Below are 23,312 nucleotides of genomic sequence, written 5' to 3'. Positions count from 1 at the left end.
GGCCTTATCGGGACTCTTCCTTAGATAAAAAACTATATAAAACTAGGATAGCCCATCGCACTATGCCTATACAGTGTGTCCTGGGAGTGCTGGTAGTACATACTTCTGATTTGGTATAACCGAGTAGGTACAAGTAAAAAAAAAAACGTAAGATGAACAAGTCAGAGAACATAAATTGGAATTTTCATTATGGTACATGTAATGAAATGTAGAATTAAATTCGGTATTAAATACTTGATATATGTACTTAATTTTATTTAATTTTCCGATTACGCAATTACATTCTAAAGCGTAGATGTACGTAATTTTCGTACTGATTTTCATTTTATACCCTTTGATAACGTACGAATTACCTACCATCGTAAGAAGTTATTCTACTCGTAAATTGGTATGTTTTATGCGAATCGTAAATTTCGAAGCTACGGTTGGTTTTTTATTTAAGTAGGTACCTACCTGAAAGAGTTTATTCAAGTACTATGCCGAACTATACTGGGTAAGTAAATAATTGTATCCACGCAATCAATAAATTTCTGTTTGAAGCTGGATCGAATGTGCAGGTCAATAAATCACCATAACCAAAATTTTAGGAACTAAGTATAAAGAGCAAAGTTCATCTTTTAGGTTTTTGTCGAATTTTTGAAAATTAAGAAAACTCCAAAAAATTGATTTAAAGGCAAATATTTAAATTTTCAACGAAATACCTATCAATTTTTTGAGCAATGTGAATCAATATTATTATTAATTGTTTCAATTCAACTTTCACACATTGACAACCAATACAACCATACTAGTTTTGGACTATTCTGAAGCCTCCAGCAATTTTTAAATTTTTCCCAGAAAATTAAAAATCGCTCTGAAAGATTTGAATCAGAACAATAAACCATCTACTTTTTTGTCGGTGTTTATTGGTTTACCTTTTTTTTTCACCTTTCCCATCGTTTCAGGAGCTTACCGCGAAATTACAGCTGTGTGAGTTCAAAAGTAAACCTTAGACCTATTTGGATCCAAATGTTATATTTCTGATTTGCATAACATGAACAAAATTGTTCGAAAGGGTACCCTCCGATGAGATAAGCAAAATGCCCTTGAGCTCTGATTTCGATGAAACTCACAGCCTAGGCATCCCCTCTCCAATTTTGGGGCGAAAGTAGATTGACAATATGGGTATCGTTATCATATGAATCAAACTCGCTGTGATTTGCAGTTGGACCCTTCTAACGGTAACATTGAGGAGAGGAGTTGCTCAAAAATAAGATTTTTTGTGAAAAATGCTTCATTATAGCGTTATTTACGCCATGCAACTTCTTAATCAAGGTTTTCTCGAATTACACGTACTTTTCAAGTACATGGTAGGTAGGTATATATCTAACTCAAAACTATCAGAAAAGTGTCTTTTTGGTGTCCATCATTAAATTTTTATGTGAGTTACCAAGTACATTAAAAACATAATAGGTATGCCTACCTATGTAATAGATTGGGTGGATCGCGAAAAAAATTTAAAAAACTGGATTTTTACCAACATGAGCCCTCAAAGTTGGAGTATTTTCGAAAAAACCGTGTTTTTTTTTCACTGTAGCCCCTGTACCCGATTTGTTTTGAGAAAAATGACGATCCAATCCTAAATAAAATTATTTGCGATTTTGCGTCCATTCTGTGCTATTATTTTGAATTGTTATTGACAATTTCGAAAAATCGACAAAAAGTTAGGAGTATTTGGCAATTTTTCTCGCCTTTCTGAGACCTAAAATATTAGTATCACTGCGTTTCAAAATATTTCCTCAGTTTCAGAAATAATATCTTTCAATATTTTTTCTTCATTACAGCGAAACATTTGCGAAGAAAATATTTTCAAGGCTAATCCCCCCCCCCCCCAAAAAAAACAATTTGCAAATTTTCAATCGCTCTGTAGAACTCTAAAAGTGGCCTTGGATTTTGACGGCAATAGCATAGATCGACGCAGAATCTCAAATACGAGTACTTACCTGCATGTACTTTCATTATACTGTCTCCTCCATACCTATATTTTGAGTGAATTCAGAATTTTTTTTTCAAAACTCGTTGATAGTTTTTTTTTGGTGGTTCCGTGACACAAAAAACACAATCTTAAGTGTTTTTTGAGTTTTTGAAGATGGCTCACGTGAAGGGAAAATTTAAAAGAAATAGTCCTCATGTAGATAATTATATTTTTGAAAAAAATTCACGTTGTTAGAATAATAATATCTTCTTCAAGTATTTTGAGTGAATACATATTTTACCGACTTTTCGGAGAAAAGTGGAGTATTGTATTTGTTGCGATAGTGGAAGTTGGGTCGGGGAGTGACTTTTCTTTGCGTTTCGAGGGTCTGGGATCACGATAGGCTCATTCCCAAAATTTCAGGTTTCCTTATATAAGGTTTATATACTTATACAGGCTTGCTACAGCTTATACAGGCCCGTTTCTGGAAGTGACATCGACTATCCGAGACCCGACGCGACGTTCCGAGGCCCGTTAGCGGGTCTCGGAACGTTTTCCTATTAAAAATTATATTTTCATGATGTACACACTTCAGGGATGCTATAGACAAATTTTTGTCTGGGACTCACAAAGTAGGTATCATACCTACAGTATATACAGCTTACCTTACTTCACCCCACACAGAAACCAGGGTTGTTGTGATCCGGATCATGATCCGGATCACATTTGAGTGATCTGTATCCGTGATCCGGATCATTTTCTGCAGTAGGAATCGTGATCCGTGATCCGGATCATTATTCCACAAGGATTCGTGATCTATGATCCGATTCAAAATTTTCCGCAGATCATTTTTTCACGGATCCTTTTTTTTCACCAGTAATGCTGCATTGCTGCATGTTTTTGCTTTGAAAATTCGATTTTATTAAAAATTAATGGAGTTGAACTCAATTTGTTGGATATTGACGTAGGTAAAATCGACGTAATGTCATTGGTTTTTCGCTAGGATGCCTAGTTTTTGATTTTTTGACAAAAAACCGCAAGTAAAACTTTTCGAAAATTATTTTTTGAAAAATTTGCACACTGTATTTCATAAAAGTCAATCTGGTGGCGAAAGGAAGCGTCCTACGAAAAAATTACATATGCCCAAAATTGTAGAGAATTAAATTTCCAATCGATATGATCTTATTAGTTTTTGATTTATTGACAAAAAACTAAAATTTTTTGAAATGTAAAAATTTCATTTTTCAATTTCTGCAAATTTTCAAGCTGAGGCTGACTTTTTCCCACCCCTGTATAATGTGTTATTGCAAATTTTTTGAAAATAAAATGGAGACTATTTCGTTTTTTCACGTTTTTGTTCAATCTTCAATTTTAAAAAAACCAATTTAGTATACCTAGTACAATTTCCTTGAAATGATCCGAAAAACGATCCGTGAAATTTGATCCGGATCACTTTTTTCTGGAGTGATTCGTGATCCGGATCACAATTTCCCGGAAGATCTTTGATCCGTGATCCGGATCACAAATTTCTCAATGATTCGTGATCCGTGATTCGGATCAAATTTACGTGATCCGCAACAACCCTGACAGAAACTTCATACTCGCGTCATTCCTGTATAAATCACTCTTTGGAGATCGCACCAACGGCTCTAGACCAGGCTTGACAGCCGCTAGCAAGGCGCATGCGCGAACGAATTTACCAGGCACTCTTTAAAATTTTTCTAAGTGTCAAAGACGCGGGCCTCGGATCGTCAGTACGATGTACCGGGTCTCGGATAGTAAGCAAGTTCCATATACATATATACATATAGCCGCATACAGGTAAACTCATAACGTTTTGTATAAAATACAAACTCACGTCCCACCTATAACTTCGTTGCTGTGCATGCGCTCGACGCGTCACCCCATAGGCCTGATAGTACTCGATGTTAGGCCGCGTTATATTCGTTAACTTGATTTTTGGGTGACCTGTGGAGAGGTACCTCATTGCCGAAACATCAATTTTTCAGAAAAGCTTTTTTTTAAAAGTCCCATACGTCTCTGTTTTTCGCAAATAGCTTTTTAACAAAGCATCCCACAGAAAAATAACCAGCTCTGAGCAGAAAGAAAATTTTATTCTCTACAATTTCCTTCAATGCATTTTTTTCCTAGGATGCATACTTTTCCCATAAAATCACTGTTTAGACTGAAAAACACGAAAATTCGGACCTGTATAATCAACTCTAAATTAAAATTGAGCAGTCAAAAATTTATTTTAGACGATTTTTGACCACGCCATGTGAAAGAGGACATCTTCAACCACCAAAATCACCAAAAAGAACGTAAAAAACGTAAAAAATGATTCTTGGCAATAAACACCTTTTCCTCATGTCCTTGTACATAATACTTAGGCTATGCACTCATTTGAAAATTGAGTCAAAAGAGAAAGTGTATAAACGGCAATCTCACGTCCCTGCTCAAACTTTGCCAGTAGACTCCCCACACCTTGTAGATTCATATGGCACCTCATCGAAAAGTCACGTCCTAAAAAGGTTACGAGTTTGTCAAAACGTTATGAGTTTGCTGGTTAATCTATAAAAAAGTTACGAGTTTACCCCCTAGAATATTTATATATATATACTGTCTTAGAGTACATTGCGAGATCCGACATATACACAGGCATTACGAGATCCACCCCAAAAAATTTCGAAAAATGCTAAAAACTCAAATAATAACCCTACAACTTCGTTCGAACGCACGTTCCAGTGTGTAATCAGTGCCTTTCTATGCATTGCCGCCATCAATTTCGCGATCCGCATAAACCGAGATCCACTAACGGCCCGAACGTGATTTGGGGGTGGATCTCGCAAGATGCGTCGTTTATCTATTTTCAAAAATTGTATATAAGTATATAAATAGTAGGTAAAACGAGATCCGGCTGAAAATGGGTATACAGGGTCCCCCGGATCTCGTGAGTACCGTGGCATATGAAAGAACTTGCGAGATCCGGCAAAAGGATCTCAGGATCTCGCAATGCCCGATTTTATATAAAACGGATCTCGTAATGTATGGTTTTTACATGTATATATGAATACACGTACCTAGTACCTTGTGGTGCCCGGGTCTTTTATAGTAATTGTGGTGCCCGCGTACATAGAGGATCACATATATATGTATGATAAAGGTGTTTTGGAGCAGTTTTTTTTTTGTTGGGTTTTTAGTCATAGTGGTGCCCGATATATAAACTTAGTACTTGTGGTGCCTGCCTCAAAAATTTTTTTATCACCTTAGAGTGCATTTCACTTGATTCTGCATCGTTTTATATAAAAAGACCTTGTGGTGCCCGATTTGGGCACCACAAGCCCAAAACCGGGCACCACAATGACTACGTATACTTAAAACGGGCACCACAATGACTAAGTTTAAATCTATATATATTTATATACCTACAATTTTTTTTTTGAATTTTTGATTTAATTCGAAAGCTACAAACTTTTGGATCGAAGTGAATATGCGAAATTATAGAGATCGTAGAGGCCTACTTAGATTTCAAGTTTCATCAAAATCGGTTCAGCCGTTTTCTAGGTAATGAGTTTTGAAAAATTTCGAAAAAAAATTTTGTCGCTCGATAAACTTGGAAGCTGCGTTCTTTTGGAACTTGATGATGATGCCAAAATGTTCGGCTAGTAGCCTAGTTGTGACATTTAAAATTTGATCAAAATCGGTTCAGCCGTTGCTGAGAAATTAAATTTTTAAAAAATTTTGTGCAAAGTCACCCCCCGAAAATTTGAAAAAGCTCAATTTTGTTTTCGATTACGTAAGAAAGCTACGAACTTTTGGATCATGGTGCAAGTGCGAAATCATAGGAATGGTGATGGACTTGTGATACTTCAAGTTTCAGAAAGATTGGTTCAGTCGTTACTCAAGGTGATGATTTTTAAGTGAAAAATGTCGAAAAAAATTTTGTCGCTCGATAAACTTGGAAGCTTTGAACTTTTGAAACACGATGATGGTGACAAATTGTCCGGCTAGTATCCAAGGGCTGACATTTTGAGTTTCATCAAAATCGGTTCAACCGTTCCTGAGAAATGATTTTTTAAAAGTTCAATTTTAAATGAATTCGTGTGCCAAGTCTTTACTTAAATATTTAAGTACTCGTATGTGATGAGGTGAATTTACACATAAAATTTAATTTCTCAGCAACGGCTGAATCGATTTTGATCAAATTTGAAATTTCAGAACTACACTACTTAGCGGAGATTTCGCCATCATCATCAAGTTCCAAAAGTTCAAAGCTTCCAAGTTTATCGAGCGACAAAATTTTTTTTCGACATTTTTCACTTAAAAACTCATTTAAAAATTTATTTCTCAGGAACGGTTGAACCGATTTTGATGAAACTCAAAATGTCAGCCCTTGGATACTAGCCGGACAATTTGTCACCATCATCGTGTTTCAAAAGTTCAAAGCTTCCAAGTTTATCGAGCGACAAAATTTTTTTTCGACATTTTTCACTTAAAAATCATTACCTTGAGTAACGACTGAACCAATTTTTCTGAAACTTGAAGTATCACAAGTCCATCACCATTCCTATGATTTCGCACTTGCACCATGATCCAAAAGTTCGTAGCTTTCGCGCGTAATTGAAAACAAAATTTTCAAAAGCTCAAAGCTTTCAAATTTGTCGAGCGACAAAATTTTTATTCAGAATTTTTCAAAACTCATTACCTAGGAAATGGCTGAACTGATTTCGATGAAACTTGAAATCTCACTAGGTTTGCTCGATTCCTATTAAGTATACGACCCTCAATTTTTTGTGAATCATTCGTGAACGAATTGATCAATTTTTTGAAAGAACCATTCGCCAACGAATCTTTAATTTATGAATAAATTCGTTCGTGAATGAGTCACTAATACGAATCAATTCGTTCGCGAATGATTCATTGAAAATTGAGTAAATGAATCAATTCGTTCGCGAACGAATCACATGTCTGAATCGGTTCGTTCGTGAACGATTCACTTGTATGAATTAATTCGTTCGCGAACGATTCACTTGTACGAATCGATTCGTTCGCGAACGATTCACTTGTACGAATCAATTTGTTCGCGAACGATTCACTTGTATGATTCGATTCGTTCGCGAACGAGTCACTTATACGAATCGATTCGTTCGCGAACGAGTCACTTATACGAATCGATTCATTCACGAACGAGTCACTTGTACAAATCGATTCGTTCACGAACAAGTCACTTATACGAATCAGTTCGTTCGCGAATCACTGTTTAAATAAAAGTGGATCAATTCGTTCGTAAAAGATATTTATTTTACGAAAAGTCGGTCTTCTCACGCTTACTGCGTGAGAGTTTTTTTTTTAAATAAACTCGTTAAAGCCTGATTTTTTCCCTCGAAAAAAGTGTTTTTTCGCTATTGTGAACAAGGGAGGTGGGGTGGGGGAAATTTTTTCGGCCCCAACATTTTTTTAAAAGGTACCCAACAATATTTCATCAAAATTAATTTATAAATCCGAGGACAGGGGCATTTCACCTATTTTACCCAGGAATACCCTTTCAGCTGTCTTGATATACGAGGCCCGAGGTAAGCACAAATACTTCTGCACTCGTAGTTTTACGATCGCGCGATATAAATGAATTTTCAATTACACATTCTGAGGTAAAATTTCACGCTGAACAACTTGGTTCTGTTCGATTTCCGCCATTTGTCCATATTTTTGGAGAAAAGCGTAAAAAACGTGGTTTTTTGAGAGTTTTTGAGCTTTTGAGCTTGACCCACAACTCCAAATGGCCGGACGATGATTTCTATAGAAAGTACACCTAAAGATACATATTTGACGAAAAAATCGTTTTGGTATGTTTTTTCGTTCCGAAGTAATGTCGATTTAAAGTTTTCGTTTGTCCCCCCTTCTCCCCCCATGCGATGAAAAATTCTGAAAAAATTCAAGGAGGTACCCCCATGTATTCTTCTGACTATATTCGTTTACAGAATAAATTTATCTCGAATACGCGCTGAAACAGAATTTTTATCCTGAAAAACGCGTTTTTTGGCTCCATCTTGCCGAGGGTGCGGGGTGGGGTGGGGTGTGGTGGGAGCGGGCTATGGACCCAAAATTATTTTTTGGGGGTACCAAACATATCCTGTGAGTTTCATCAAATTCGGAGCTTAAGGGCATTTTGCCTATCTTATTGGGGGGGGGGGGGTACCCTTTACAACAAACAATTCTCCATGGTGATATTGTACGAGAACATACTAATTAATGGACTGGATACAACTATATATTCAATGTTTCAGACGCGTGAAATCATGAACATAAAAATACAAATATTTCACATTTTGTTCGCCGTTTGGTTAGCTCGAGTACAAAATGGAAGCAGTGAGCAGACGATGGCAAAAAGCTCTGAGGAGCTACTAGCTTACATTGATTTACATAATTCATCTGTGGTGCGCGCTGTTCCCCCCTATGAAGATTTTAAGAAAATTTTTAAAAGCAGACGCGATTTCGAGAAAAAGTACTGCGATGTGGTGAATGATATGGCCAACTTGCATAACGAAATTGATGACATGAGCGAAGAGAACCATTATTTAAGAGAAGTCACGGTATGTGCGCACAACCACAAACACCCATATTTTTAATAAGGTAGGGTAAAAGCAGGTAATATGGAGTAGGTACCTGCTTTTTTTTGTAGTCTATGGGTGCTAGGCCGGCATGTAGGCAACAAAGTTTGGCAACTACACCCTTCTTGCAAAAATCACACTGAACCCAACAATTTTTGAAGTAATAATTCTCTACAAAAAAGGTTTACAACTTTTTTCCTGTACAAATGATATTTTTAGAATTTACTGTTTTTCTTGTTTATCACTAATCTAATTCATACTTATATTAATTTTATTTTTACGAGTACCCCATCTTCCCTGCAACTTTTTGAACTTTTTTTTCAAAAAAATCTTTTAAATAGGTAGTAAAAAGCAAATGTCTCAATTTTTAATGTTACCTACCATTACCAAAAATTCAATTTTTCATCAATATCTCTACATTTAAGAAGGATTTTAGTCTATGTACCACCATCTATCCAGTGTTTAATCAAACAATAGGGTAAAGTACCAGTTATGGCTCACTTTTTTCAACCGTTCATTACCATACATCATGAAAATGACAAAAAAAACTTTTTTTTTAAATGCAAATGAAAATTCCATCATTCTACTACACATTTTCAGCGTTGAAAAATTTTTTAAAATTTTTGCCTAAGCGCCACGATTTTTTGAAAAATGGTCCAAAAAGCCGCAACCGGGCCCGGTTGCGGCTCTTCAATATTTTGTAAAATTAAAATATTTCACAGCTTACCTACACCTTTCCATACAACAAGACAGCTGGAAAAATTTCGAAACGTTCAACTTCACATAGAAAAACGTGTTTGAAAAAGTACCAGTTGTGGCTCACAAAATCAATGAGCCGCAAGCGGACAGATATGGATTTTCTTGGCCGAGCCGCTAGTGGACATTTAAAAATTTTCAATTTTTTTTTTGGTTTGCTTTGGTTTGTGTTTAGTTTTTTATCATTTCCCGCCAAATAGCAAACTCCAAGTCCTGTTAAGTATAAAATTTTGATCCTACATTCTGAAAAAAATCAAAAATATTTAGTACCACTTGCGAATCACCCAACTTTCTGTCCGCTTGCGGCTCGGCAAATTTCGTACCATATGCGGCTCACACAAAAACTTCTGAAATTGATCGATTTTCGGATGAATTTCGTTCCTAGCACATCTAAGCTACACTTTAAGCACATACAAGCAATTTCTTATTTAAAATTACTAGCGAAATTTGCCTCCGAAAAATGTTGAAATCAACGTTTTTGTGTGAGATCGCAAATCAACAAAAGCTGCTGAAAGTTCGCAAATGAGCATGAATGATGTTTTACTAGCCTTCTACTTCGCATATAATGTATTTGTTCGATAAATTTCAAGGATTAATTGCTAAATTTTTCGTAAAAACTAACATCACCTTTTTGAAGTATCAAAAAATCACGCTTTTTCTTCAACATCAACTTTGATATTTTTTATTGGCTGTGTTATTGAACAAAACGCGATGTACTGAGTTGTAATGTGTGGTTGGAGGACTTGGGTATTAGAATATGGCAAAAAATTTAACTTTTAATCAATAGCGCTCCACACAGAGTAGTGATTCTCAACTGGTACGTTGAGCCTTAACTGGTACTTTACCCTAATTAACACTTTTGATTTTGTTTTATACAGCCTCATTCTGATTTTCTCTGTGCATTGGATTTTATGACGCATGATTTGACGGATATTATCAAAAACGTAGCTGGTGTTGATTATGTAGACCATTACATGCCTTTAAAAGAATGGCCATTTCGTATCCAAGAAATACGGAGGATCTATGATAAATTCGAATCAAACCGGATGTATCAAAATATGAGGGGTAAAGGTGAAGACCCTAGAAAGGCGGATCATGTAGCCTACAGCAAGTGGTGTGAATTTGTAACAACTGATCGCCATGATCTAGGATTCACAAATAATGCGATAGGAGTCACTGAGTATGATAAATGGAATAAAGTTAAAGACAAGTGGAGGTCTGTAGCTGGTCACCTGCACGGAAATCTATCGGAATATTTCAATAATCTAGATCCGGATCTCAGAAAACTGAGGTATGATAATGACAAGCGGAATTTTTCATTAACTTTTTCGGCAATAATTCAGCGAGGTTATCGATTATCGTGTTATTTCGAACATGAGAAACGCGACCGGCTTGATGCTGAGTTGAAATCAAAATATCCAAATGGAACACGGCTCTGTTTTCAAATAGCCATTGAACGCGTTGAAAATCATTGGTATTTTCCGATGGAACATATCGATATGTTCAATATTTTGATAAATGCTACTCACAGTGACCCTGCTAGAAAAATTGATCACATGTTTGCAGCTTTAAAAATACCTGTCGAGTATCACGATCACTTTATAATCCCGGGGAAAAGAGGATGTGGGAAAGCGTCATATGTTACAAAACGTGAAAGGAAGTACTCAACAAAGTTAACTCCTCCTGTAGAAACGATAACACCTTCAAGGCTAAATCTCAAGAAACCTTAATTTTGTAGATACTTAATGTAATAGGTATACCTATATCTATGATTTATTGTAAGTAGGTAAGTACGTAAATACTTTTTCTTGTTTCCATTTCCGTTTATTTGTAAAAATGTTTAAAATAAGTCCTAAAACTGATATAAACCCCCCAAATCCAAATTTCGCAATTTCCAGCCATTCTGGAGCCTCCAGTGCGATTATTCAATTTCTTCAGAATATTGAATTTGCTCCAGAAGGCGTGAATATGAAGTTGGGCAGCTAAAAATCGAGTTGTATATTACACTCGACCTGTTTAACGAGTTTATCCACATTTCAGCCGATTTTGAGAGTGACACCTCAAGAGTGGTTTTTTGACCAGCTTTTTTCAAAATTAAGAAATCCAAAAAATCAAAAGTTTCCCGTTCGTGTAGAAATTTTTGAAATTCACGCGAATCGCTGTATTTTGTCCGAAACTAACCCTGCAAACCCAAATTTCACAATTTCCAGTCCTTATGGAGCCTCCAGCGCGATTTTTCAATTTCTCCAGAATTTTGAATTTGCTCCAGAAGGCGTGAATATGCAGTTGGGCAGCTAAAAATCGAGTTGTGTGATATACTCGACCTGTTTAACGAGTTTATCCGCATATGAGCCGATTTTGAAAGTGACACCCCAAAAGTGGCTTTTTGACCAGCTTTTTTCAAAATTAAAAAATCAAAAAAATCAAAAGTTTCCCGTTTGTGTGAAAATTTTTGAAATTCACGCGAATCGCTGTATTTTGTCCAAAACTAACCCCCAAATCCAAATTTCATAATTTCCAGCCATTCTGGAGCCTCCAGCGCGATTTTTCAATTTCTCCAGAATTTTGAATTTGCTCCAGAAGGCGTGAATATGCAGTTGGGCAGCTAAAAATCGAGTTGTGTATTATACTCGACCTGTTTAACGATTTTGGAAGTGACACTTCAAGAGTGGCTTTTTTCAAAATTAAAAAATCAAAAAAATCAAAAAAATCAAAAGTTTCCCGTTTGTGTTGAAATTTTTGAAATTTGCACAAATCGCTGTATTTCTTCAAGAACTAACCCCCGGAGCGCAAACTCTACCATTTCCAGCCGTTTTGGAGCGAGAGTGACACCTCAAAAAACCACTCTTGAGGTGTCACGCTCCAAATCGGCTCAAATGTGGATAAACTCGTTAAACAGGTCGAGTGTAATATACAAATCGATTTTTAGCTGCCCAGCTGCATATTCACGCCTTCTGGAGCAAATTCAAAATTCTGTAGGAATTGAAAAATCGTGCTGGAGGCTCCAGAATGGCTGGAAATGGTGAAATTGGATTTGGATAATTAATATGTGAGGGGACATATGCCTTGCAACTCTTAGGTGTTGCCACATATCATATATCTGTCCGCGTCTATGTGTAAGATTACTCCTAAAGGAGATGTCCCTACTTATACCAGTGAGAGAGACTCCACCTCCGACCTAGCGAGATGCCAGCATCGAGCCTCGGAGAAACGGTAGCTCTCGCCACTTATATTGGAACCAAGGAAGCCGAAACTCCTCTCTAATATCAGTCCAGGTCGTGTGGGTCTTTGCCTAGGAAAGCCCAGCTCGATAAGTGTCAAAGTGTAATTTTGGTCAACAAGAACTTTAATCGATTAATTGTCAATACTACCTTCGGGATATAAAAACAATCGTTATATTCGTCGCGTTTTGTATGTTCTTTATCTACTCATGCTAAGTTAAAGTACTTGCCGCGTCAATTGTATATAACATCAATGGTCGTAAGTAAATATCTTCTTCCATAACTATATGTCAATATGAACTTATTTACCTGTTATTACTAAGATACAAATAGTTAACTTTACCAATTATTTGTGGTGTAATTATAAGGTGTGTATTACAATTACATCGAATACACGGAGTCTAGTCATAGGTGTTGTTGTCTTATTATTGTGTTTATCTAGGCGCTCAATAAATGTAGATAGGCAAAATAGTAGGTACTACTACCCCTAAGAATAGGCTATATTTACCCCTATGATAGGTCCTCGGATCGATCATAGACGGTTATATGTAAGCATAGGTCATTCTAATGGTATTCGGCTAAAGCTATCCAGGCATATATTCTCCATCAGGTTCTAAGGTCTTTACATTGGCACCCTAAGATTAATTTATTTCTCTAGGTGTTCATTATAATCCTCCTTACCACTAGCCGTTAGTTTAATCTATGTCTTTACAAATATTAGTTTTGGGACTTATTTTGACCATTTTTATTGATCAAGTACGTACTTACTTTTAAAAAAAGAAAAAATCGCCAAAAACAGTCAATTTTGAATTTTCAAAAACTAGCCGAAAATCGAAAAATGAACGTGGGCAGCTGAAAATTTGGTTTTGGAGGTTTTATACTATGCTCTTTCCAAAAATCGCGGTCCCGTTCAAATCGGAGGGTGACACCTCAAGAGGTTCTCTCGTAAGTAATCCTTTTGCATTCTTCGGATTTTTTTTTATTAAAAAAACATTGAATAAGAACGTCGTTTTTGACTAATTTGCGGTCGCCAAGTCCGAATCTGGTGTCCGATTTGAGCACTCGCCCCTCCTTCATGGGAAACTGGCTCTCAGCGACCTCTTTTTAGTCAGAATCAGTCATACAAATTGCCAAATTCGATAACTTTTTCAGTTCATTTTAGAGCTCAAAAAAAGGTTGTTTCTGAAAGAATAATGCGTTCTGGTGAAAATCTGACGCCGGAAATGAATTCGTCGTCCCAAAAAACCCGTAGCCCAATTTTCAGTTCGAATAACGACCAAAGGTTGTTTTGCGCAAAAACATTTTTTGGATTTTGTTGATTTCCAAAAAAAATCGAGTAAAAAATTGTTTTCAACTAATTCGAGGTCGCTGAGTCCGAATCTGGTATCCGATTTGAGCGCTCGTTACTCATTCATGGAAAACTGACGCTTATCTCGAAATCAAAAAATTCAGCATCAATTTTGTCGTCATATTCGAAATCAACGACCTCGAATTAGTCAGAAAACGTCATTAAAAATGCAAAATTTGACCATTTTTTTCTAGTTCTTTTTGAATCTAAAAATGTGCAAATTTTCAGCAGAAGGAAGCGTCGTCGGGACAATTTGAAACTGGAAATGAATTTGCCCGAAGCTAAACATTTTTTATGGTCAACTTTCAACTCAAAATGAAGAGTCCTACTAAATTGATATGCAATATATGTATATCCTACCAAATTTCAGCTTTTTTGGTCACTTTGATAAAATTTTCATTTTTTCAATTATTTGGTCCATATTTAATTTTTTAAAAATTTTCTGTTCATATTTTGATTTTTTTAAAAAAAAACACCAAAAATCAAAAAATTCATTTCAGATCCTGAAATTTCGGCTGCAGATGATGTATTTTTGTATGCTCTTTCGATTTAGCTTACTTAACTTATACTTGGGTATTCTATTCAAGTTAAGATAATCATTTTTCAATGAAATGGATACGTTGCAATAGAAAATCGTAATTTATTATCCATCAATTTATATACGGGTCATTCCATGTCAACTCGACCAACGTTTTTGGGTCAGGTCCTTCGATTTTGCTCAAATTTTTTTTACAATATCTACCCACCCAGTAAGTAAGAAAGCCGCAATCAGTTTGGTCCCAGCCCCCTCAGGGGGCGGGTGAGGGGGGCTTCCATTATTTTCACATTGTCTCGAGGTACTCAACTTCAGCAGCCCATTCCTCCAAAACTATGATACTTTGATCAAAACTGATTGCACAGTTCAAAAGGGCATTGAATTTTGAACTTTTCAAGTATTTTTAAATTTTCAAAAGTTGAAAGTTGAACTTTCAATTTGAAAGTTCGAATTTCAAAATGGCGCTGTAAGTGGGAGCTACCATTTAAAATTTTGAAAAAATTTCCATAGATGTACATTTTGATACTTTTTCGAAATATTTATGTTTTGAGATGGAACTCTTGACGGAGGGGGAGCACCCCCACCCCCAATTTTGGGTGAAACATTCAAAAGAAAATCTGGGGCATGTGATATATCGAATTGTATGTTTTCGGCAACGCTGAACACGAATATGACGTCAGATTTTTGATTGGACCCCATCCACGGCCCCCAGCATCTCCCCAAAGGGGGTAAAAGTCCAAAAAAGCGTTTTGTTCGTGTGACATAAGGAATAGTATGGTTTTGGTGACGCTGAACACGAATATGACGTCAGATTTTTGATTGGACCCGTCCACGGCCCCCAGCATCTCTCCGAAGGGGGTGACCCCCCCAAAAATGGTTACATTCGTGTGACACATGCAATAGTATATTTTCGATATCGCTGAACACGAATATTGCCTTAGTTTTTCGAATCGACTTCACCCATGCCCCCCCAACCTCCCCCAATAGGTAAAAGTCCAAAAAAATTGTTTGGGGCTGTGGATGGGGTCCAATCACAAATCTGACGTCATATTCGTGTTCAGCGTCACCAAAAACATACTATTTCATGTGTCGCACGAACAAAACACTTTTTTGAATTTTTACCCCCTTTGGGGAGATGCTGGGGGCCGTGGATGGGGTCCAATCAAAAATCTGACGTCATACTCGTGTTCAGCGTTGCCGAAAACATACAATTCGATATATCACATGCCCCAGATTTTCTTTTGAATGTTTCACCCAAAATTGGGGGTGGGGGTGCTCCCCCTCCGTCAAGAGTTCCATCTCAAAACATAAATATTTCGAAAAAGTATCAAAATGTACATCTATGGAAATTTTTTCAAAATTTTAAATGGTAGCTCCCACTTACAGCGCCATTTTGAAATTCGAACTTTCAAATTGAAAGTTCAACTTTCAACTTTTGAAAATTTAAAAATACTTGAAAAGTTCAAAATTCAATGCCCTTTTGAACTGTGAAATCAGTTTTGATCAAAGTATCATAGTTTTGGAGGAATGGGCTGCTGAAGTTGAGTACCTCGAGACAATGTGAAAATAATGGAAGCCCCCCCCCCACCCGCCCCCTGAGGGGGCTGGGACCAAACTGATTGCGGCTTTCTTACTTACTGGGTGGGTAGATATTGTAAAAAAAAATTGAACGAAATCGAGAGACATGACTTTCAAAATCGCCTTTTTTTGGTTGAGTTGACATGGAATGACCCATACCTAAGATAACCACACTTATAACATAATTTTTCAGAATACAAATCAGCTTAAAATTTAAACAAAAAGTATAACATAGGTACCTAGGTAATCAAAGAAACAATGAACTAAGTACAGTAATAGTTAACAATATAACATGAGCTGAATCGAATAATGAAAAAAGTGAAAGTCTAAAAAGTGCAGTTGGAAATGTAATTGGATCTAATCATGCCTGGTCAGATCAGAGTTCTGAAGAGGAGATTTGGTTGGATTTGATCAGACCTGATCAAATTCTATCATCCTTCCAAGCATAGTAGGTACTAGGTACCTACCTACCTACCTAAGAAATCACGAAATATTACAAACTGACAACAACAGTAAATTTTCATAGCACTTTGGCAATTTCAAAATCACTCAAATTCCACGAGGGATATAAGTTTTCTTAAATCTTTTAGCTTTTTCATCACTTCCAAAACACCAAAACAAAAACGGGTCGAAAGACGATTCGTATCTTAAATGTCCAACAAACTGCTTTTTAGCGATAGCATACTCCTTCATATTATCAATTACGAGCAGTTTAATTTGCTTCATAATTTGTTCAGTAGAAATCAATGTTTCGACAAATTTCACAAGGTCGTTAAAATTAATGGTGTCTGAAAAGGTCACCTTCGGTAAAAAACGGTGAGTGACGGGAGACAACATTAGTTGATTTTTGAAATCAGTAGCGAGATCAATGTCATTATAAGCATCGCAGATGAACTCGTTGAATTGTATCGCTTCATTGAGATATGTAAGCTGAAAAACCGATTTTTCACCGAGTAAATTCGACTGCAGCAATTGTTGTTTGTAATTTCTCGCCGAATCCGCATTAGGATTACAAAAGCCTACAAAATTATTCAATTCGTCAAAATATGGAATTTCCAATAACTTGATGCAGACATCTTGTGCATGTTCACTTTTGGCTATGACGTTCTCTTTGCACTGCATGATCACATCCTCGTTTTCGAAGCATATTTTTATTATTTTTTCTAAATCTCCGGCAGTTTTGCTTTTGATCAAGTTAAACCAACAGTTATGCCAAAACGAGCTTCTTTCTTCGAAAGTTGCACACGAAAGAACCGTCAATAAGAACTCCGAAGAAGTATCAACATCACAACGAGTGTATGAGTAATACGATGCCGCATATGCAATTTTTTTGATCACCGATTGCCTCAATCTAGGCGAAGCACTGTTCCATATTTCATGACACAGGTATACGAAACTCTTGAGATCTCGATAATCTTCTCGACGGCGCATACCACTCTCTACTTTAATCATTTCCAGAACAAGTTTTCTAAAATTTTGTGTTTTTATTACATTCTTGATGTGTATCCACGTTTGGAGAACGAATCTTCCATCCAAACTACCATCACTTAACAGATCATCCATTAATGCAGAACCTTTCCCATTCGCAAATTCGTACAGATACGTATCGTTTAATTTTGGTAAAATTAATCTAGCGAAAGACAGCTTATCTCGACTGTACAGATGTTCACCAACTTCTTTCTGAAGTTTAGAAGGCATGCGATTCAAAAAATATTCAAAAGATGATCTATTTGGAGGCATGTACCGCATGTAATTATAAAACATTATTTCATCGCTAATAAATTGATTAGGCTCATTTCGGAGACAGCTAATCCAATAATGCAAATGAGGGAATTCGTGAAAAACAATATTATTCAAGCCTACCCTTTTCCATACCAATGGCCAAAGTCGTCTAACATCATCTTCAAAACAATACGTACACGCTATTTTAAATTTATCAACATCGCCAAGTTTTTCGCAACGCATCATACGTTCGGCTGTCCTGACATAATCAATAGCACCGTTATATTCGCATACAAAGTCGTCGAAATCGTACAAAACATAGTTTTGATGACCGTAATTGAAAAATAATACTTTTTTATAATGATGCTCGAGCCAATCCTCCATTGAAAGTGCAAATCTTGAAACATAGTCTGCGATCATTGTATCGATATCAGTTGGTAAATCAGGAAATGATGTTTTTAATGAAACGAGTAACTCTTTCGGATTAAATTTTTCCAACTCGGCATTCATACGATATTTATTAATTTCACTGCGCCATATTTCAAGAGCAACGGCGACCCCAGATAATTCTTTCAGGGGTATTAGATAAAGCTGAGTTGCATCATTCGTGTCATATCTCATTTCATCCATTTCCAGTTCTTCACTCTGCTCAACTGTGATAAATTTGAACCTAGAAATGTAATGAGATTGAATTAATGCTATGAGCCGAGTGAGATAGTTCAAACATATGAGTAAGTGAAGTTGGTATGCAAATAAACTAATAAGGAAATTTTTTCAGTTTAATACAGTCTACGGTTCCGTGAAATTAAATTTCAAGTAAGTGCTAAATTCTATTTTTGGATGCATTTTTTTTGAAAATTCAACAAATTTGAAAAAGTTTATCATGAAATGTACTCACAAGGAAACCTCTTGAGGTGTCACACTCCGATTTGAACGGGACCGCGATTTTTGGAAAGAGCATAGTCTGAAACCCCCAAAACCAAATTTTCAGCTGCCCAAGTTCATTTTTCGATTTTTGGAGAATTTTTGAAAATTCAAAATCGACTGTTTTTGGCGATTTTAGTACTACCAAAGTGAAAATTATGAAAACAATGGCATCGGAAAGATATGAAATTTTTGCGATATTCCTTCGAAAGGGGACCATTTCCCGACCCCGAAACCACCATTACATTTTTGGGATCGAATTGCAAAACCGATTCAGAGGTTCCCAAAGTTGTGAAAATTGAGCACCTCCGTTGTCATCTGTTTTGGCCAATAAATCCTAACCAAAAGGGGGTAGAGGGGTGCTTATGGTCTCAAATAACTCGTATTGGATCACTCTTGAAATATCTACCCATGACCGTTCTCATTTAGTGATACCCAACATTTCAGTGGTTCCCAAAGTTGAATTTTTGTATTCCAAGTTTTTGAAGTCGCGCATTCAAACGAATATTGTCAGTAAATGAATTTTGAAATCAAAAAATGTTTCAGATAAAAAATTTGCAAAATTTTATGACGATTTCAAAAATGTGTCATTTTTGTCCTTAGCATTGATAGGGGCCGAGGTGAGGGGGTTGGAACGTCAAAAAACGTGATGCAAAAAGTTGCATCCAAACCTGAATTTGAATTTCTCACGAGGTTTTACCATTGAACTGTTCTCTTCAGTTGAACTTAAGATTGTTCTCGATAGACGTAACCACAATCCACTCCCCCACGCCTCACCTCCCTCGCTAGAGCTTTAATAACACTACTAAAAGTGCACTGAAATAGCTTCACTTATGAGGTTATGTTGCTGAAGTGTTGACTCCAAATGAGCTTAAGATACCTCTCGATGCACTTGGCAATGATACCACCCCTCCTCCTTCTGTTACTGCTCCATTATCAATAAAAGTACATTTCTGAACTTGAAAGTTGTAATATTTTTACAACAAAATTATTCTATGAAATAAAATGAAAAAAGAAAAACGATAATTATAGGATAGTATAAGGGGTTGAAAACTGAAATAAAATATACATGTATAGTGACCGGATAATCAGGCCTTTTTTGTATTTCCTTCTTTAGGGGACGCTAAATCGTAAATTGAAGTTGCAATTCCACAATTTTCATAACCCCACCTGGTGGCTAGCACTGTTTTGAGAAAAAAATCAAATACCACAAAAATATTTTTGGAAGTACATACATACAAGCTTTTTGAAATGAAAAATTTTCGAAATTCTCAATGTGGCAAACTTGGTAGATTTTGTATTAATTGGATAATTTTGACCTAAAAAAATTCAAAATTTTTTGAAAAAGTTACCAGAATTTATTTTTTTTAATTCTTTTATTTTTTTAGTTTTGTATGGCAATTTTTCGATATTTTCGAACATTCCTTTTGGTAAAACTGCTACACTGCGTCCCTCCACCGCACTCCCTCACAAAATAAGCTCCGGTAGAACTGGTGACAATTTATTCCACTCACTTTACCTCAAAAATAAAAGATGGATGAGATGTCTTTAAAAATAGAATTTTTAATCAATTTCACTTTTTTTTGTCAAACTTTATTCTGCAGGTCCAAAATCGAAAATTGAAATTCACATTTACAGAAAAAAATCACACTGGACACCAATTTTCACAACCTTTGTGAACCCCTGCATCGGTTTTGCAATTCGATCTCAAAAATGTAATGGTGGTTTCGGGGTCAAGAAAAGGTCCCCTTCCGAGGAAATATTGCGAAAATCTTATATCTTTTAAATCACTAGTAGCCGTTGGTATATATTGTTTTCTGATCAATTTCTGGCGTAAAATGCAATCTTGGGGTCAAAAGTGGACTTAGAGTGACTATGTAGGCTTAAGTGCGGGTGTGGGGGTTGATTGTGGATACGTGCATCGGAAAATATGTAAAGTTCATTAATTAGAGTCGCCCCTCATAAGTAAAGCTATTTCAGGTTCAGAGTGCACTTTTAGTAGGTATTGAAGCTGTAGCGAGGGGGTTGATGCGTGGGGGAGTGGATTGTGGTTTCGTGTATCGAGAACAATCTTAAATGCAACTGAAGAGAACAGTTCAACGGTAAAACTTCGTAAGAAATTCAAATTCAGGTTTGGATGCAACTTTTTGCATCACGTTTTTTGACGTTCCAACCCCCTCACCTCGGCCCCTATCAGTGCTAAGGACAAAAATGACACATTTTTGAAATCGTCATAAAATTTTGCAAATTTTTCATCTGAAACATTTTTTGATTGCAAAATTCATTTACTGACAATATTCGTATGAATGCGTGACTTCAAAAACTTGGAATACAAATATTCAACTTTGGGAACCACTGAAATGTTGGGTATCACTAAATGAGAACGGTTGTAACGGTGCGATCTGTCATGATATAGATACGTGAATAAGATGATAATAACTTCAACAAGGGGATGATAAAAATTACTCCTAAGGGGTGAATAATTTTGCTTACTCGGATAGCTCACATACCTATCTAAATCACTCTAGATGACATCGTTCATCTCACAATTGGATTCTCTCACTTAGTCACTCACACTGATAAAGATTAAGAATCGAATTATTATACATAATTTATTGCAATTAATAAATAATACAACAATATGATCATAATAATTCGGAGGACTCAAGCCAGTTACGCCTAAGCAGGTGGCTCACCGGTCATAGAAGGCTTTTTTAAGGCACTCCTTATACCACAAAGGTGGTAGGGGGCTAAAAGGCAAACACAATAAATTGAGTTCCCTATATATTCGATGGAAGAACGGGATGAAATTCAATGGTTCTCGGAGCCATTGAAAGACAAGGAGTTGATTATGACTGCGATTAGGCAATCATAATCAACATTAGGAGGATGAAGGAGATCGATTAAATAATCAACTCAAACAACTGTACACGTTTACTGCCTCTCCTGCGGTCCCCCAATAAATAAGACCTTTAGCGACAGCGTTTCAGGCAAATTTAATAAAAGTACCTCCCTATCGTTGCGATCAAACGACTAACATGATGGGGAGTTAATCAATTGAGTAAAAATAAAAGTATTTACCATCAAAGATGGTTCGATAAATATTGAAAGCAAGGGAGACACTCAGTCTCAAGAATTAATCAATGACATTGCCACACGGCTGGCCACTCCGCGAACAAGTGAAGATCGAGCTCAGACGATCCTTGGATCTAACCTCAGATCGTCTGATCGTAGTTAAAACGTTACTCTCTAGAGGGAGCACCCTCTCGAGGTGTATATCATAATCCTCACATACGTGACGAGTACAACAACACGCTATTTTAAATTTCTCAACATCGCCAAGTTTTTCGCAACGCATCATACGTTCGGCTGTCCTGACATAATCAATAGCACCGTTATATTCGCATACAAAGTCGTCGAAATCGTACAAAACATAGTTTTGATGACCGTAATTGAAAAATAATACTTTTTTATAATGATGCTCGAGCCAATCCTCCATTGAAAGTGCAAATCTTGAAACATAGTCTGCGATCATTGTATCGATATCAGTTGGTAAATCAGGAAATGATGTTTTTAATGAAACGAGTAACTCTTTCGGATTAAATTTTTCCAACTCGGCATTCATACGATATTTATTAATTTCACTGCGCCATATTTCAAGAGCAACGGCGACCCCAGATAATTCTTTCAGGGGTATTAGATAAAGCTGAGCTGCATCATTCGTGGCATATCTCATTCCATCCATTTCCAATTCTTCACTCTGCTCAACTGGAATAAATTCGAACCTAGAAATGTAATGATTGAGTTAATGCTCTGAGCTGAGTGAGAAATCAAACATATGAGTAGGTAAGTCAAGTTGGTATGCAAATAAACTAATAAAGAAATTTTTCCATGCTTACAGTCTACGGTTCCGTAAAACTAAATTTCAAGTAATTAGTGCTGAAGTCCATTTTTGGATTTTTGAAAAATGTTTGAAATTCAACTTTGAAAAAGTTTTTTATGAAATGTACTCAGTTTGTAACTTTTTTTTACGAAAGAGAACTAATGCGAATATCAAGTCCTTCATGCATATTGCACACAACATTTTTTGCTCGTCTAGACGAGATATACACCTACACGTGATTAAATTACTCTGAAATTTCTCTGAAACACCCTTAGGGCCGGTTTCTCAATTGTCGGTTAGCGGCAATTTAACTGCTGACTAGTCTAACCAACAGTTAACACGTTCCCCAATTGTTTAGTAGTTACTAACCAGCGATTTCTGGTGTCAAAAATTGACTGGCTGTGTTAATTTTTGACACCAGAAATCGCTGGTTAGTAACTACTAAACAATTGGGGAACGTGTTAACTGTTGGTTAGACTAGTCAGCAGTTAAATTGCCGCTAACCGACGATTGAGAAACCGGCCCTCAGTGTGATTGGGCAGTGGACAGTGTGGGCACCACTCGACCTGAGTTGAAAATTGATTTTTTTGACCATTTTGTAAATTCTAGAAAAAGTGAAAAAATCACATATTCCAAAAATCTGCAAAACGATCGCGAAAAACGGTCGAAAGAGAGCTCTACTGTTCTATGCACAGACTAAAGTCCATTTTTACTCTTTCTAGAGTGATTTAAAATTTCTGAATAAATTTGGGAGCTCGCTGGAGCCTCCAATATAGCCAAATT

General features: G+C 36.4%; 1 protein-coding gene across 1 annotated transcript; it reads left to right on the top strand.

The window, feature by feature from the left end:
• The first annotated feature begins 320 nt into the window (after positions 1–320).
• On the top strand, positions 321–12,949 carry LOC135847759 (uncharacterized). The gene is made up of 3 exons (XM_065367456.1): positions 321–493; positions 8,239–8,544; positions 10,197–12,949. The coding sequence occupies exons 2-3, from the start codon at positions 8,251–8,253 to the stop codon at positions 11,046–11,048; spliced, it is 1,146 nt and encodes a 381-aa protein (XP_065223528.1). The 5' UTR covers positions 321–493; positions 8,239–8,250; the 3' UTR covers positions 11,049–12,949.
• Positions 12,950–23,312: the final 10,363 nt, after the last annotated feature.

Source organism: Planococcus citri, chromosome 5, assembly GCF_950023065.1.
Source record: "Planococcus citri chromosome 5, ihPlaCitr1.1, whole genome shotgun sequence".
Taxonomy (NCBI): domain Eukaryota; kingdom Metazoa; phylum Arthropoda; class Insecta; order Hemiptera; family Pseudococcidae; genus Planococcus; species Planococcus citri.
Note: the sequence above shows the minus strand (reverse complement) of the source record. Positions and strands in the feature narration are given on the sequence as shown.

Coding starts and splice junctions, on each gene's coding strand:
- LOC135847759 (XM_065367456.1), top strand. CDS start 8,251: ATGAACATAAAAATACAAATATTTCACATTTTGTTCGCCGTTTGGTTA. Junction 8,545..10,196: donor ATTATTTAAGAGAAGTCACG/GTATGTGCGCAC, acceptor TGTTTTATACAG/CCTCATTCTGATTTTCTCTG.